The sequence below is a fragment of the Triplophysa rosa genome, linkage group LG8 (genome assembly GCF_024868665.1).
Source record: "Triplophysa rosa linkage group LG8, Trosa_1v2, whole genome shotgun sequence".
Classification (NCBI taxonomy): domain Eukaryota; kingdom Metazoa; phylum Chordata; class Actinopteri; order Cypriniformes; family Nemacheilidae; genus Triplophysa; species Triplophysa rosa.
The window spans coordinates 1,369,287-1,388,161 of NC_079897.1; the positions used below are offsets into that span (position 1 = coordinate 1,369,287).

General features: G+C 39.3%; 1 protein-coding gene and 1 long non-coding RNA gene across 2 annotated transcripts; one reads left to right on the forward strand and one right to left on the reverse strand.

The window, feature by feature from the left end:
- The first annotated feature begins 3,072 nt into the window (after positions 1–3,072).
- On the forward strand, positions 3,073–15,570 carry fam110d (family with sequence similarity 110 member D). Its single transcript, XM_057340995.1, has 2 exons — positions 3,073–3,356; positions 13,484–15,570. Exon 2 carries the CDS (start codon positions 14,119–14,121, stop codon positions 15,397–15,399), a length of 1,281 nt encoding a protein of 426 aa, XP_057196978.1. The 5' UTR covers positions 3,073–3,356; positions 13,484–14,118; the 3' UTR covers positions 15,400–15,570.
- On the reverse strand, positions 10,449–14,295 carry LOC130558535 (uncharacterized). Its single transcript, XR_008963437.1, has 5 exons — positions 14,185–14,295; positions 13,469–13,607; positions 12,341–12,474; positions 11,349–11,477; positions 10,449–11,196 (listed from the first exon to the last, which is right to left on the reverse strand). It is a non-coding gene; the product is annotated as an uncharacterized LOC130558535 (long non-coding RNA).
- Positions 15,571–18,875: the final 3,305 nt, after the last annotated feature.

Genomic DNA, 18,875 nt, shown 5'->3' on the forward strand with positions numbered 1-18,875 from the left:
AGAGAGTGTGGTAGGTCAAAGGTCAGGGCAGAGAGAAAAGAGTCCAGAGAGAGAAATCTTAAGAAACTGACCGAGAGCTGCGCGTCATAAACATTTCACCAACAAACTCTCTTCAAGTTCAAACAAATTTTCTGTCAGATGGAAACCTGTTATCTCCATATTTTGTCCTTTTGGTTTTTTTAAATAAAAACTGGTCAGCCTTCACATCTGTCTGCGAATATTTTAACAATGAAAAGTACACTGTAAAAAAAATTGTTGAGTCAACTTAACATAACAGAGACTGAAGTCCGCCAAACTTGAAAGAACACGTTTAAGTCATCAGTTGTCACAACATAGTCAAGTTTACCTAAAGAACAACAAACACATTATTTTTTGTTGTCTGAACATACATAGAGAATATAGATTGATTATTTAAAAATAAACACCTTTATTTGTCTTTTACTACAATTGCTTACTACAAATGTTTTCTGCCTCAGACAGACCAAACTTTTGATTAAATATCAGTTTGTGTTGAGTGCATTTAACATTGAAGTAACATTGAACACACAAACCTCAACCATGATAACAATCAAAAACCATCATTCATTAAAAAACTCTAAACACAACAGATAAATAACAGTAACAACAATATTAAGACATAAATGAAGCCAGCAAGAAGTAAAACACTAATCTTTAACATAAAAAACACAACTGAACATGCTGCAATGCATCTTGGGAACTTTAAACTCTTGCAATATTGTTTGTTCAGATTACACTATTTTGCAAGTTGGGCAAACTTTCTGACACATTTTGGCCAAAAACTTGAGAATCTGAGTCCAGTCAACAAAAATGATCTTTGTTAGAAACATGTTTTGAAATTATGTTCAAGTTACTTTATTATCTTTGTAGGGAGAACATTTTGCAAGTTAGATTTTTCACAGTGTATTAAAAAGAGACTAAACCCTTGAACTCCTCTAGATCCTCGAACCGTCTGTGAAACGTTATGACTTCACCCCATCTCTATTGTGAATGTATACGCATCCGCATTGTACTATAAATCCCAAACCCTGTTCTATACATTGACCTTCTCTACCATCCATTAAAAACCCCACTAATCTTATCACGGGTTGTTCATTGGGACATAACAAGTAAACAGGCCCATTATCAGACAATCACGGACAGCCGGACGTTGTCTGTGTCATTATTCGTCATGATCATCAGAGATTAACAGCGCATGATAATCGGAAGTAAACAGCTGCCCGGCACCGCAGATTGTGTGTGGATTTCATCACCTGCTACTGTGAGAAGACAGCACTGGACTGACGTTTAAAAGATGATTTCAATTTTCATCCCTCCAGAGACACGGCGTGCGATGCTGTCACACAGGTCAGAGCCCTTACCACCCCACATGCGGTGGCCTTCAGGAAGTCTGGTTTCCAGGGTTCACCCGCGTTTAGGTCAAGGGTCAGTGGGGTATCAGGAGCGGGTTAAACGGTGTTGGGTTTCTCACAGATGTGTTGCGGAGATCTGGATCAGCAAACAAGAAAAGCAAAAATAGCATGGGACGCCAGAGGACGTTTTTTTTTCCAAACGTGCAAAGATGTGCAGAAATGCAACATGATTTCTTAAGTGGACAATTATACGTGGAGAAAAGGCCGATGCAGGATCCACCCCCGGTCACTGGTCTCTTTACACCCTCCTGACGGACCCCCGCAAGGCTCTCATTGTACCTCGAACAATCACAACAACATGAGTCAAAGTACAACAAACCCTCAACGTTTAATCTAATCTTCACGTTTCTTCCATGACCGCGTGAAGAGCGGGCTCAGACGCAGACGGTTGTTGTGAACGTTTCTGAGTAATGTTTGCTAGAAAAAGAAGCCATTAGTGATAGATGATCATGGTTATCTCCAGTTATCTATTCACCGTCCACACTGCAAATCTGTGCAAAACAAAGCCGTCTATGTTTCAATTATTACCAACGCTAGAATTAGAGTTTTTTAAATGCATTTTTTTAAAGGCAGCATCACAAAGGCAAAGACATGTTACATATGTCATATCAACACAACAAAACAGACAATATTACACCTTTTCAGGTGTAAGATGTATGAAGTCAATTATTCTCGCAAACACACAACATGTATGAACAACAGGTGTACTCGATCACATGGACACGTGTGCAAATACCTTTCTATCATTTCATCACTTTAAAGGGACAGTTCAGCCCAAAATGAACATTCTGTCATCATTTACTCACCTTCAAGTTGTTCCAAATCTGTATAAATGTCTTTGTTCTGACGAACACAGAGAAAGATAGTTCTCGGACCCCATTGACTGCCATAGTAGGAAAAATTACTTTTTTTTCTGTTGAACACAAAAGAAGATATTTGGAAGAATGTAGAAAAGCAAACAATTCTGGGGCACTTGACTACCGTTGTCATATTTCCAGTCAATGGTGCCCAAGAACTGTTTAAGCATTCGTCCAAATACCTTTCTCTGTGTTAAACCAAACAAAGACATGTATACAGGTTTGGAACAACTCGAGAGTGAGTAATTCATGGCAGAAATTTCATTTTTGGGTGAAGTAACCCTTTAAATCTAACAAACTTCTTTTGTGAAAGCTATATTTTTAAATAAATCCTGCTTATTTTGACATGACTGTACAATGCAGTGTGCACCAGATAAACACCACAGTTCAAAAGTTTGGAGTCAACTAAGTGAAATGTTTCTCATGAGCTTAAAAAAACTCTTTACTCAAAATTAGTTTTGTAGACAAACATATTAATTACATTACAAAAGTAAGATTTTATGTATTTTTAAAGAGCATTTTAGAAAATGCTTGAGAAAATACCAAGAGAACAATTTTGTAAAAACGGCACAATTGATAAATACCAAAAACAACTTTTTAGTCACAACACAATTCCCCAAATCTTTTACTATTATAACTTTTTTGTGTTTTAATATGGAGACTGATCTGTCTCCATATTTAAAGTTGACTTTTATTCTGACACTAAACGTTTGAACACACAGAAGACAGCAAGACAATTTATATGAACTTACATAACGATCAGAGCCAGTAAAAAAATCAGACGTTTATTTGCACATGTATTAATATAAACAAAAGTACATATTTATACACAACATGCATGAACACAAGTTGTACAGATTTGAAGTGCGGGGGTGTTTGAGTTTAGAGACTCATACCTGCCCGCGCCGTGTCGCGGTGGGATGGTCTCGTGCCTCACAAGCACGAGAAGCGAGCGCGCCTCCAGCATTCAGTCAGTGCGCGCGGCTCGTGCCAGGCTGCAGCAGCTCCACTCGAGATCTCATGTGGGAAATTACACGCGTTTAAACGTGGATACGGATCTCGCTGTAAGGTAAGAATAAAAACCACCTCTTGTGTTACTAGTTACTCTTATCCGATTCCGTTTTGAGGCGACAGTCAGAAGTCAGTTAACGTTACTCAGAAATCTCGCGTCATTTTCGCGACTAAATAAACTCGTGAAGTAACGTGAAATAAATTATAATTCACTTTTTATGCGTTTGTCTGAGTTAAATCTAGACGTGGCCTATAACATTTACTTATAAACAGCATTTTCTCTTCGTTTGTGTTTGTAGTTCAGACAGTTTGGATATGAATGAAACTTATGGTCATTAATTTTTTTAAGATTGATGCCATTGGAGATATAAAGAGGTGGAATTAGTGCGAAGTACAGATTATGGATAAAGTCCGTGTTTTGTTTTAATAACGTTAACTAAATTAATTAACCCTTGGTTTTCATGACATAAACGCACACGTGTTGTAAATATTTCGCATCTTTATCAGCCTATATTGTGCAGTAGACCACGAGTACATTTTACATTAAATGATGTTTTGATCTTTACGTATTCAGTTTTGTGCATGTTTGTAATGATACAGTATGATTAATAACATAGGTACACAGTAAGTTTATTTAAGAAAATAAAGGTTGCTTTGTGTAGGCTATAAAACAGTGGCAGAATAGTGAAAACGTTCCCCTGTCGGCCATTGTTGCGTCAAACAGTTAGCACCACCCCCAAATTCTATTGCTAAAGCATCCTTTTGCTGTTGCTGAATTTGGTGAATCATTTCAAATAGCAGAATAATGCTTTAACAGGCCCATACCCAAATGTTTTACACTCAAATGGTATTAAACGAATGGCTTTCTGATGGTTATTTCTGTTTTTAGAAAGAGTGGAATATGACATCTGCAGTAGACTAGACCTTTATAGGACATCACCAACGTTTATATCATGTATACAGAGTTAAAGCACTCCGAGTTGGAGTCTTTGGTCAGATTAGTGTAATGCGAGATGTGTTAAAGAGATCTGCGACTAACGCACGTAAAGTGAGCATGTGTGTTTTTGGAAAGCATATAGCCCCAAACTGTTTTTGTGTGACGCTTTACAGCATTGTTTTTTCTTGCATTGTGTGTTTATAGATCTGGCCATTTTAACCCTCCCACCGAAAAGGTTTTATTTGGGTGAGATGTGCAGACCGTGCATTCACTTTCTGCCAGGTCAGCACTATAAAGCCCTCAGGATTAGTCTAAACACACCATAAAACTAGACCAAACGCTGGGATTTCACCTGTTCTTCAGCCACACTGGTGAAGTTTGCTCATGCTGGTGTATTGTCTTTTTCTAAAGTAGGATAAACACGTGTCTATGGGGAGGTCTTGCTCTGTCGTCTCTGTGACGGGCTGTTGGGTGTAAGATGTAAATACTGGTGTGATGCCGAGAGCCGTGATGCTTCTGTAGCACTTTCCGTCTCAAGAATGTGTTTGAAGACATTTGTTGTAACTGCAGCTGGGAAGACCAGCGTTACTTCTCTCCTACGAGAGAGAAACATCTCTTTAATGTTGATATGCTTACCTAGACACCACTGAGAGTCAAGAACAAATGGAAACTTACTGAAGTCTTACAAAAGAGATCGATATTATCAATACAAACATTTGTGAAAACCACCTCCACGTCAAACTTTTTGCCGGATTGCCGAATGATGACGTCCAACATGCCCAGAAGTTCACAGCCCAAGTAACAAGCTCTTAAAAGTCTTTTGAAGGTAATAGCAGGCATGCAGACTTTTTATTAGTGTCAGCGAGAGCTCCGGGGCAGAACCGATGTGTGCCAGACCTGGCCCGTCCCCATCTCTCATCTGATCCATTGACAACTCTGACATCACTGACAAGACCTGGAGGGGGTGACGGCCAACATTAGGCTTGATCTGTGACTGAAAATGAACCTTAAATGAGAAACAAACCTCTGACCACATCGGTCTCTACTTCTGAGTTTATGGGTCAGACGCGGAAACCCGACAGCTGTTTTATTTTTTGGTCGAAACTTCTAGAAGCCAAACGTCGCTCGTCTTTCAGTCCGCTATTTTCTCCTCGAGCGTAATGGTGTAAACAGTCATTTCCCCAAAAGAAAAGGTTAGATTTGTAGTGCTAATGTGTGGTTGCAGGACGGCTGTGTGTTAAACCCCCCGCAGTAAGAGCGAAGCTCCGGTTACTAATGACAGGGTGAAGGGTCCCGTCTCCGCGTCTTTATGTGTGCTTGTTATGGGTCGACTCATTCATTTCACTCCCTGAGTACCTAGTCCTCTTGTCTTTTCCCTTTCACCGTTGCATCTATTACTTATAAACCTCATGGTTTATTGATTAGTGTTATTATTAATATTAAATCAGCAAATCTGAAAGGAACCCCAGGTGGTCGGTCTGACAGCTGTGAGAGCGGGTCAGTCTCGTGTCCTTCTGGGAACTTTCTACTTAAAAGCTTGGAAATCTAAATGAGATGCGGCGTATACGCTCAGCTGATTTCAATTGGAAAAAAGGATGCTAGGAGCAATTCTTTCTTGTTTTATACTTGCTGACATGGACTAAAAGGTTTTTTAGCACTAATGCAACAAAATGAAGAGCAGATGATGCATTAGATGCATAATTGATGCTTTTTGTCGTGCCACACAGAGAATTATGGGAAAGGTGCCTCATAAATTGTCTAAATTAATTGTTTTTAAGCGAGCTTCATTGCTATTTGTCAATAACACAAAATACACAGAAACTAATTGGACCACAAAAAATTCACAGTTAAAAGTTGTGCATGACCACAATGAACTTATTTCTGCCGTGATTCTTTAAATGACAACATAGAGGAGAATGTTATTGCTCAGTAGGGGTGTAACAAAACATCGATATGGATTGATGCAACAATTACATTTCTAACGATGCGATGCATTGATGCCACACGTAAAATAGCGATACGAGGGACCTTTATTTTGACACTCCACGTCCTCATTCCTCACGTAACGTCTGTGTATTTGTTAAAAGTATGTTGTTGTAAAGGTCCCAATTGGGACGGAGTGTGCAATTTTTAAAAAGAGGTCCATTAAACGTCTTAATTATTTTATTTTGATTTCAATTGTGAGTTATTCAAAATTTAACTGCTCGTGTAAACTAGGCGAGTAAAATAAAAATATCGATAAGTTAATTGAATCGTAATCGTATCACAGAAACTCCAGAGGTATCGGCAAATATCACAATATCGTGAACTGTCCGATTTGAACCCCTATTGCTCAGATGTTGCTCTTTCGTAGCTCAGGAGATTTGATTGAATTCGCAGTCGTGTCTCATTTAAGTATCAAATTAGTCACAGATGTTTCTCCTAAAACGTATAAGTAGGAGAAATAAAGAATGTAGATAGAGGTTTTTATAACATTGTGGAGGTATTAAAGTTCACTCATCTTGTAATCACAATACTTCTGACGTGACTTAAAGGCAGCGATGATCACACATCATCTTAATTGTCCTCGGCTCAACCCTCCTGTCAGGTCCAATCAGAGTCGTCGCTGCCGCCTCCGTCTTTCAGCACAGATGAAGGAAGCTGTGCCGCGTGTCATCGCTCTGACATGATCTTTGCATGATGCTTTGAATGATGTAGTGGGGCACCGAGGCAAGATCTGACGCTATTTCTGAGTCTGGACAGTTAATGAGAGAAGACAGCTGACAGCTTCACTGGAGGTTAAGAAGGAAGTGAAAATGGCAATGATCATGTGGTCTGTTTAAAGAAAAAGAGCGACTGAGGCCTTACCTGTCTCTGGCATTCACATCATTTAAATTAGGCCCAATCCCAATACTATTTTCTACCCCTTCGCCTACCCCTCGCCCTTTCCCCTTGAAACAAAGTGGCAAGGGGAAGGGTTACAAATTTTCCGCTAAGAAATGGGACACCACTACTACACTGGTATACGTCATCATACGTCGTTGCTAGCTCCTAACGTTACGTCAGAGGACATGCGCCGATGCACCGGGTATATGACATAAAAATATATTTTCTAATATCGTTCATTCAGTGCTGTCCGCTAGCAAACTTTAGCGATTTTTTTTGCAAACGTTAAAAGAACATCACCGTAAATACAAACACAAGATTGAATGTAACATACATAAAATGAAAAATTGTCATAAAAATCCTTATTATTGGCAAAAATTACTTACATGTGGGTCTGCTTGCTCGAGTGAGCAGCCATGTTGGAAATTTCTCTTAGCCCTTTGTTTGAAGTGAGGTCCCGAAAAATCTTCATTTGAAGGGCTATCTGGCCCTTCCCCTTACCCCTACCCCTCCAACCAAAAGAGAATTAAGACACAAAGTGTAGGGGAAAGGGGTAGAATTGGGATTGGGACACATACGGCTGTTTTGATGTCCATATTGATGCACTGAGTCACCTACAAAACAAAACACAATGCAATGAAAAATTCAATCGATAGTGTCACGTAATGTATACAACAGGGCCTAAAACATCAAAAACATTTCACCAATATAAACACACGTACAGTGACATCACAGAAAAACATTTGCATTGAAAATAAACCGAGTAATCAGAAATGATACATTTCAGAGATTATAAAGAGTAAAGGTCTTTGCACATACAGTCCGAAATGTTCTTATGAGTTTTCTCATATTTGGCGCTCGTTTGTACGGTGTCTCTGAGTTGTCAAAACGCCTCTCATAATGCTTGCTACGGATGCGAAAAACGCAGAAAATCGAACCCAGTCCGAATTTTTTTGGACGGACGAAAATATCGGATGCAGTGTGTAAATGTGATTGACACGACGTGAGGTCGTATTTATTTTTTAACGTGCAGATTTTTCAGACGCACATTTCGGACTCAATGTGCAATGGCCTTAAGACAGAAATAATTCTTATTGGAAACTCTGAATGAGAGGATCTTTGAGGAACCAAACATGGTTCTTCTATAGCATTGCTGTAAAGAAACTTTTAAAGCAACTTTTTCTTTAGGATTGGATTTAGAACAATGTAGCGGGGAAACTAGTTGTGTACTCAAACTTTACTATTGTTGCACTTTTAAAATCTTAAAAGTGGGCCAATTTAATTTAAAAAGCAGTTTTAAAATAGTACACTTCCAAGTGCACTAGTCTTAGTAATTACAACACAAAGTATACTTATATAAACTATACCTGAATTTTGCTAAAGCATACGAAATACAATTAACTTTGAAGTATTTGTATTTTTTGTAAGATCAAATCGTCTGAGTGATGCTATTAACATTTATTATTCTCTTACCAACAACTGATAACAAGTTTTTGATAGTATCGACAAAATTGACAAAGCAACAGGGCTAATAGATCTATATTGCTTTTAACAATATATACATAGTCTGGCATGTGTGATTTTGAAGTGTTACGTGCTGGTTGTTATTTAGGTCACATGAGAGCAATGGTACAGTTGAGCGTTTGTCAATGAGAGAAAAGAGAGATCAGGATTATTCGTGTCATATTTAATGGGTTGATGGGAGGGCAGCACACTGGATTTTTCCCTCTGGAGATGTTAGTACACCTGACAAGTTACATTGGTTTGGCTGTTAACACTTGTTTGGACTTTCAGCGATGGCTTTGACGTGTGCCTGGCACATAAGAATATCACGTAAATGAGCTCTGAGTGCACGCGTAAGCCCTTTTCTAAGGAAAATATCCAAACGCTGACAAAACAGGAGGTTAGCAAATGTGTTGACTTGTCAGATCCTGAGAAATACGTGATAACAGTGAAAACAAAAGTTATCACTTTGCCCCAGAGAGGAGATTTTTCTTACACGGACAAAAGCAGATTAAAGAAATCAAGTTAAGACTTAGCCTTCTATCCTGCCACAACACATTGAAATAATACTTCTGAAAAGCCTTTTCAATGCGCACAGGTCAGATCAGCGTTTCTTTACACGCCTCAGGTTTATTAAATAAGTAGTTCACGTCAGAGGCTGAAAATATTTCCACATGCCGAGCTTTTGATATGGGCAAAGTAAGAACACGGTGCTCCCTTTGCAAGATTGATATGCATAATAAAATCAGTCTGTGTATTGTGACTGGGGAAATTTCAGTGTTGAAGACAAAAAAAGATACGACATGTATGTGTACATACACATCAAAAACATATTCATCTGCATATCATGATTCTGTCCCCGATCGTTTAGATCCGAAACAAGGTTGCAGGGTTTCAGGGTCAGTAAAGATGCCAGGTCAGGATTCTGAAGAGAAACGTGCAAAACAAATTGTTTTCGTAAAATCAGAGCTGCTAGTTTTATGTGTAGCATTAAAAACATAACAAGGCTCCATGACAAAAGTAATGGAAAATCAGTGAATAAAATGCAAAAATATAAATATTAGTATTTGTCTACATAACAATTTTAAAGGTACAGTACAGCCAGGGCAAGAGAAGTCGTCAAAATGAGGTCTGTTTTGGGCTTAGAAAAAGCCTCCAATGTTTTCTAACACTTGTATTTCTATCATAACGTTTTGTTATCTTAAAGTGATTTTTCCAGGGTGTGAACCTGCGAGTTGATAAAACCAAAACAACCTTTAACTTGGCCTTCAATGGTGTTAATGGTCCTGTATTTAACACCGCATGATTCATAGGTCACCAGATTGAGTTAAGGACCACAGAAACATTTTCACATTTTAGATCAGATTAATCCAAACACGGCCCCGTTTACACCCGGTATTAATTCGGTTATCCGATCATGAGCGGTCAGTGAAACACATTGTAAATGACATCTGGTATTTACATGTGTCTCAAAAAGATCATTTATTAAAAAAAGTTACATTTTGTATTGCAATTGTAGGACAGAAACAAAAAACAACCTGATTTTCTTTTTAATATTCAAGTCAGGATTTAATTGAATACGTACATGAAATACTGCCATTAGGTTTGGTTACAGGACCATCATAGTTATTATAGTTTTATTCATATTTTAAATGAACTTTTATTTTAAAAGTTTGTATGTTAATTTCAGTTAAAGTTTTGGCAATTTTGCTGTGTGCTTTTGTCATTTTATAATGAATTTGTTTATTTTTTATGTTGCTATATAAGATCAATTTTTATTCTAGTTTTTGTTTATTATTTTAATTTAAGTGCTTTAAACTTATTTCAGTTTAATTTTGAGGCAACATTTCAATTTTTCATTTATTTTAAGTTTTTCCAATCAATTTTAGGTCAATATAAATGAACAGAAACGTTTTTTAATTTTTTAAACTAAAATAACCTTTACGAACACATTAAAATGCCTAAATTATTTTTTGTCAAAACGGCAATCAATTTAAAATAAAACAGTCGTTTACACCCGTGTTTATCACTGAGTCGTTTGATGGGATCACGCGAGACAAAACCGGGTGTAAACAGGGTCACACGACCCGCATGAAAAGACGCCCATCCGCTCACCCTGCCCATCAGTCTCCGACAATCCACACTCACATTTGGCACGTTTGAATGACAATAGCAGCACAGACTCTGTTGAGTGTCCACCTCATGATGTGGAGTGAATTTAGAGGGTCCTGTGGGGGGGGGTGTTGTGTTTTAAAGAGACCCCCACCCTCCCGCCATCATACATCAACTACATAATGACACGCCGCACCTCAGCATAGACAGGAGATACACACCACCTCTGCTTTTGTTCTGAGAGTTTGTCTCTGTCGAATTTTATTGTCATGTCATCTCTTTCTCTCGGCTTCTCTTACTAATGAGCCACGGCATTCAGTCTCTTATCTCCAGAGCCAGAGGGCTCTATTGTCTGGGCCGATAAATAATGCATGAGATGCTCGATGTTATAGTTCCTTTTTGATCAAAAATCCAACATGGGAGCTCTTTGTGGTAGCTTGGCTGGTCAAAAACATTAGTAAAGAATTGAGCAAATGTTCTTCTATCACAGACACATGCGGGACAAAGAAGAAAAGACAGCGTTAATGAGTAATATAATATTACAATTTATTTCAAATACACAAAAAGCCAAATCCACTTAAAAGTCTTAAAATATGCAAAAATAGGTGCATGAGTAAATAGTCAAAGTCTTACGTTCTTGGTTTCTTGGTTTGGTTCTCGTGAGGTCTTCAGGAGACCAGGCTTAGATACAACCCGACAGAACACATCTGGTTTCTCTTTGACCTTGTTGGACGGCTGTGATCACCCCTGCAGGCCCACCAGCTTCACGGAAGTCAGAAAGATGAGAGGAGACTGAATGAACAGAGGTTAATTACAAACCACTGAGTGACCAGAGCAGGTCACATGTCAAAAGATCAGAGCCAATGTTACCTTTCATTTATTTAGAGCCAATGAGGGGAATACAGACAAAAGAGCAGATGCTTTGAGAAATTATGTAATGATGGAGATAAATATGCACAAATTCCCGTAGGAATGTGGATGGATATCATTTATTGTATATAGATCTATAAGAATCAAGTGAGCTTGTTTTAACTATAATAAAGTTTCTAGCCTCTCTTACTGGTTTGGAAAGATCGGTATCACTGACGCGACGCATCTAGAAGCCAATAAAAACACACAGCTAATAATAGTGTTTCATAATAGACTCCACTCTTAAAAATAAAGGTGCTTCAAAAGGCTCGTCGATGCCATAGAAGAACGTTTTTGTCTAAATGATATGGCGAAAAAAGGTTGTTCATTTGTTCATAATTCATTTATTCATTTTTGTTCATGTTATTTGATGGCAATTGTTGGTGTTTGTTCATTGTGCAATAACTAATGTTAACAGATGCAACTTTTCATAAAAATATATATATCAGGAAACAAAGATGAATAAATGTATAATAAAAGTATTGTTTGTTGTTAGCTAATGCATTAACTAATGTTAACAAATATGTTGTTTTTTTAATTAAATGTAAAAAATGTAAAATTTTGCTTTGTCAATATAATATTAAGAGACAAAGTTTAGTCAAAATTCAGTCAATCCCCAATATATACTGTATCGCCCGGTGTGACTCATTATTCATTACTCATTACTCAACTCTCTTTAAAAGCCTCTAAATCTAGAAGCTTCTCATGCTCAACACCTGTTCAAAATTCTTTCCCGGAACTTCCCTAAACAATAGATGCTTTTCCCGTCCTCGCTGACATCTGGAAAATGTTGCAGTTCCCCTTCAGACGGGATTTATTGCGTTGGACTTCAGAGGGGGTTCATGGGAGGCTGGAAGACAGAAAGTCATTTGAAATAAATGCAGATCTCTTTTATGTGAAGCCATTACTTCTTTTCAGAAGTTTTGATTTAGGAGAAGTTTTTTATTTCGTTGAGATAAAGCTGGCAGTAGGCACACCTGGATCGAGTTGAATTCTTGGTCAGTAAATGACGGCGGTTACACCAGAACACGTCAAAGTTCACTGGGTCACAGGGACATGTGTAGCTGAAGTGGCACTTTATAGTTTCTTACAAAAAATCCTTTTCGAAACCAACCACACAGTTAAAACTTAAATTGCTTTGCAATCATATTCTAGCGCTCTTGTAATATTCTTAATGCAGTAAAACCACAGAGTTATGAGGTTTAGTTACAACACAGCGTGTACAGAATTAAATGCAGCATCAGAGGAAATGTCTGTGTTTCATAAGCTCATTTTGGAGTCTCTAGAATACACGCGCTCTCATGCATTATGTAGTAACGGCCTGAAGGAATGCAAATGTGGCGTGAAGGTTAAACTAATGCGGACCAAGTGATGTGAAGGCCATTATTACCGCTGCAGTATGAATGCACAGCGTCTTTCTAAATGCATTCGAGAGTAAATGCATCAAATATTGTGTGCTTACAGCCCAACGATCTCAAATATATCAAGAGTGTACAATGCATGCCATGCATTAAGACAATTTAGCCAAATATAAAAAATTCTGTCATCATTTATTCACTCTCATGTCCATTAAAACCTGTATGACTCTTTGTTCTGTGGAACACACAAGAAGATATTTTGAGAAATGTCTTAGTGGTTTTGTGTTCATAAAATGGAAGTTCAATGTGGTTTGGATAACAACGTTTTTAAAATATCTTCTTTTATATTCTGCAAAAGTGGGTTCAGGGCATGCGTGAAGCAATGCAGTCCCAGACATGAATATCTGTCAACCATATGGCGTGTGTTTTGGGAGGTCAGCCCCCCTTTGAGAAATGCTAAGCAGACTTAACTCTGACTCTTTTTACCTTTTGTCTCCGCAGGGTTCCAGGTACAGACGGAAAAGGACACGACCCTTGTCTGTTAAACTCTGAAGTGCCCCGGTGCCAGCTCTACAGGTCAACCCAAGCGGAACGGCGCAGGACAATAGCGGCGCGACCCAGAGACCTGAGACAGATATCAAAAAGCAAACAGTCAAGCTCATTAGCTCAAGACAAGCCAAGGTGAAACGTTCTTTCAACGTATAAAGGGGTTGAAACGACAAAAAGGAAAGACGTATTCAGAGCAAATGCTGACTGCTATTTATGCTGCTCTGTGGTGAAGAGAACGTCTCATTTTGGATTGGGCGGAAAGGCTTTCTCTAGATAGAAATGTGTGTGTAAATACGGCATGGAGATATTGATTCGTCTCCTACAAAACTGCCCAACAAAGTGACTAAATATAGCAAAGCCCAGCTGCCAACTGTGTTACTTAAACCTCCCCGACTGATAACTCAATTTTGGAATGACACGTCTACATGTATATGGAACCTAAAAATGGATCCCTAAAAATTCCCAGCGATTCAGAAACATCATCATAAAGTGACTGTTTGGTTTCCTTTACGATTCTTGTACTTCTGGAGAGGTCAAAGCAGCCGTTTTGTCTTTTCTTATTGGATGTGTTTTTCCAAAACGTCAAGATGAAACCTTTAACCCCCATTGGTTCGCCCTCTCCCCTGCGGCTCCTTAACAAGGGTCCGGATTACCTGCGCCGGCAGATGGATTCGGGAAGCAGGGGTCGTTCCATCAGCGCCGTTGAACGTCTAGAAGCAGACAAAGCAAAATATGTCAAGAGTCAACAGGTCATCAATACAAAACAAGAGCCCGTTTTAGTGCCCTGTGCCACCCCTCCACCGATACCCCGTCGCAACTTCACAACATCTACCCCCTCGACGCCCGTCCTCCCCGCACGCAGACAAACAATCCCGTCCTCTTCCTCCCAGCTCTCGGGTGATGACAACGAGGGCGACTCAAGGAAAGAGAATTTTCAGAGCGAGGTGGCAACACGCAACCGAAACAATGCAAACAAGCCCCCTGCACCTTCTCCGAGAACCCCAAACACTAAACCATTAGTCGCCCCGCACAGTGCTCCCATGATGCGCAGGAGCACCGGCAAGCGCATGCTGCGCCCGGACTCGCTGGTCATTTACAGACAGAAGAAAGAATGCAAGAGTCCCGACAACGGCGGTGGAAACGTCAACGCGGAGGCCAGGGGCTACAGCTTCGTCCGGAGGCTCTTCCAGGGATCCATGCGCGAGAAAAACAGCACGAGCGAAGCGGCTCACAAAATGGTGATCAGTGAGGAGAAGGCCTCTTCGTCTCGAGACGGGGACTCACGGATGTCCTGGTCCAATGACAGAGACACAGTCGACGGCGGAAACGAGACGATGAGATCGAGCAGATCCGAGCGCGCTCCCTCGACGCCGCACCCTGAAAACGACAACTCTGGCTTTCTAGAAAAACAATCGAAGAACAGCATGCTTAACACTTTACGAAACAGCATGGGTCACTGTAACAATAATGACATGGACCCGTGGAAACCAGTCATTCCACGAATGAGGTCGGATTTAAAACGTTCAAAGTCGGACTTGCGTCTGCGCTGCTCGCTGGCCGTGTCCGAGCAGGAGCGCTTCTTTGATTTCTGCGGACTGGACCTGGATATGGTGGAGAGACTCGGACCGGATAACTTCTTAACAGCCGCCAGTTCGATCGACACGCTCTCGTTGCTCCTGAGGAGCGTGGGAGGAGGCTCGGAACCCAGCGAGTTTTCTCGACACTCCGGGGACAGACTTTTTCAGGATGAGCTCGCCGAACAGATCCCCACCGGTGTGTCTATTATTGAGAGAAACGCACGTGTTATTAAGTGGCTATACGGGTGTAAGAATGCAGCCCAGGAGGGCCCTAAAGAGTCAACGGTTTGATTGTCAACAACAACTAAAATTCTTCATTTCAATTCTTTTATTCTTCAGAGTTGTCTGGAATAACGTTCTGACACTGAAAAAAATGATCACTGCAGATTATACTGTATTTATTTTCTGAACAATTTGTATTTAAGAGATTTCTTTGGCATTCACAACCAGTACCTTTTCATTTCAGACACAGGTGAAGATGCTATATTCACACTGTGGTATTACAAGTGATGTCACTTCCTGTTCTTCGTAAATAGAGTCCGTCCTGTTACAGAAACAAGTGTTATTTGTTTAACATAACGTCACGAACATCTTGTAATTTAAAAAAGAAACCACTAAGCTTTTCACTGGGTCTGGGAGACTAATGCATGAGTCCTAAACGAACCATGTGTACCTCATCTCCCAACTGTTCCCATTTGGTTTGTGTGTTGCCTTTTCTTCCTTAAACGCAGGCGTTGGAACAAACACACAGACCCCCTCGCGGGGATATTAATGCACTGAACTGGAGAGAAAGAGAGAGAGTGCGTGAGAGAGAGAGAGCGAGCTATATGTATAACTTATTTTTAACATCAAGTGTATGTTGGGTGTTAACAGCAACCTGATTCATTAAGAGTGCCAACGAAATGAGCACACATACTCAACGCTGGCTCTGTACCAAACCCTGTTTGTTGTCTACATAGGCAGCTGCCTTCTAAGTCAGCATCCCAATTTACATTTAGTCATTTAGCAGACGCTTTTATCCAAAGCGACTTGCAAATGAGGTAAACAAAGTATTAAACAACTTAATAACATATCAGTCATAATTTAGTAACTGGATTAAATTGCTTTTAAACTTGACTATAGTATATATTGAAGTATACTATAGTACTTACTATAGTAGATCAATTTACCAGTTAATACTATAATATACATTAACAAGTATAGCAGTTACTATTCTTCACTAAAGTATACCACACAATTTACTATAGTAAATACAGTATACTACAGTATTTCATTTAGATTGACACAGCACACATCAAACTTGGCTAAATACAATATAGATTATTTAGAAATGCACCGATATATCGGCTAATAATCGGTTATCGGCCGATAGTTTAGTTTAAAAACAGCTGAATACAACCAATATATCCTTTCAATCACAAGCGGACAGGAAAATGCCATGAATTTGTGCTCTGTATAGGAAACTTTAAATCACCAGTTGGATGTTCAACATTCAAAAAGTTAAGAAATATTCATTTAATCGGCAGAATCGGTATCGGCAGATATCACGCTAAATAATTGTCTATCAGTATCGGTTGAGAAATTTAATATCGTTGCATCTCTAATATTATTATTATTTCAATATTTGACTAATGTAAAATGCTAAAGATATCGTCCAAGTAGACAGCTCACTAGGGTTTGGCACACAGTCACTTTATCCTAAAAACTACCATAACAAAACCTAAACTTCATTCCCATGTTACTGCATACATAGGCATTGCTTTGACTACTCTGATAAAAATGGTTTTCCTCCACATCCATCCTAAGGTAAATAATATCATTGACATTCTTCAGTGAACACTTGAGCATCATGGTTTTGTGTTACGCCCAACGTTTATCAAGCTGGAGAAAAGAAGAGAACTGATGGGGGTCACACACTCCTGATGCAGGAGACGGTGATCTGTTCTCAAACTAAAGGAGACGTCCGACTCCCATCTAAACACCTTCACCAGACACTGATTCTTCTTTAAATCCCCAGACATTCATCAGTCTCTATGATACCACTGATTAATGGAGCAGAGGTCCTCGCCGGCGTGCTCGGGTCAAACTGCGGCCCGCTAACAAACATGTGGAACTGTGATGCATAATGCAAATCTTTCCTGTCTACATTTCCAAATGATTTTGTGGCTTACCTCCAACAGTCGAGCAGCACCTGAGATCGCTCTCCTGCATGTTTACAGTCCAGTTGTGTGCTAGTATATGCTTCTACAATAAAAGACATTTAGATTTGAATCCAAAGAGATGTTACACAGGAAAAGTCGAATAAAGTATATTAAAGTATATAACTGTTTTCTTCGAGTGTGAAAGTCATTTTAGTGAACTGATGCATGCATGGAAAAGACTGTTTGTAAGCATGCGTAGGGTTTTTCCTGTAAACGCATAAAAGGAAAACTCATGGAAATGCATTGAAGATGGAAATGATGTAAGTGGAAAAAAAACGAGGACACGAGCTCATGTTGTAATCCCTGAATGCTGTAATCTTAAACATGACACAGTCGGGTGTACGTGTTAGCACAGGTCTGATAATTACACACCTGTCACTCTTATGTTTCCTTTACTCTTTCATGTTGTTTAAACAAGAGTTAGCCGTCCGAACGTTTACTGGGTTGCTAACTAACTTTGTGCCAGAAGGGAAAACAACACAACTACATGATGTCAAACAGCTCATCGTTGGATTGATGGTTTGTAAAGGATGGGTCACACGCCAGTGAAATCTCAACATCTCTCATTCCGGCTCGCAGCTCCAACTCTCACTCATTCTCAAGTGCTTGTTATCCTGAAACCATTTACACAACATGCAACGACGCACTTTTACAAGGCTGGTTGGAACACATTAACATTTCAATCTCACAGTAAACTTCACTTAATGATCTGGAACAAATGACCAAATACAAGTGTGACGAAATAACGTTATTCTACTGAAAATTCAAATATGTCAGTTATAGGAAAACAACAAATTGCTTAAACGTAAGCCTTCATTAAAAAGATTTAATAACAGCGTATTTGCTCTGTTTTCCTTCAGCACATGTGAATAAAGCAGCTGTGCTTCGGCCTGCTGTGATGTCCTGTTTTCGGTTCTCTAGAAACTGTTTTTGAACACATTTGGTTATCACGCGCTCCATGTAAACAGACAGCTGGCCTGGGCGAGAGATCAAGAGTCGAGGGCGTAGACGTGCTCACAATCTTCCTCTTTATTCTACACGTTATCTCGAAGAGTGATGCCAGATGAATATTAAAACTTAAGCGATTGACTTGACAATCCTCACAAAAACTCTAAAGCCTCTTTTTATAATAAGTACATATCATAATAATAAATATTCCTATAGCTCAAATCTTCCTATAGAGCTTTCACATCTTGCTAGAAATTGTATTTTTTTAAAGGATTCTTCTTATAGTGAATTATTATATATTTACTGTAAAACTGTATTGCAACAATGAAAAACCGTGAAGAGAACTATGAAAATTAATTTGCACTGAATGTACTCCACATTTTGTAAGAGAAACACTCGTAGCTGTACTTTGTTTCAAATGCAGTTTAAAACACAATTCTATGTATACAAAGCATTTCTCAGACAAACTCACCGCGCACATCTGACACCATGTCTTCACATTAGAACCCATTATAATTTTACGTTTTGTCCAGAATCCCATTAGAACAAGCTGTGTCGCATCGCGTCGCATCGTGCCGCGTCCGGTGTAGACACGGTGTGAGTTTAGTCTGAAAAGGC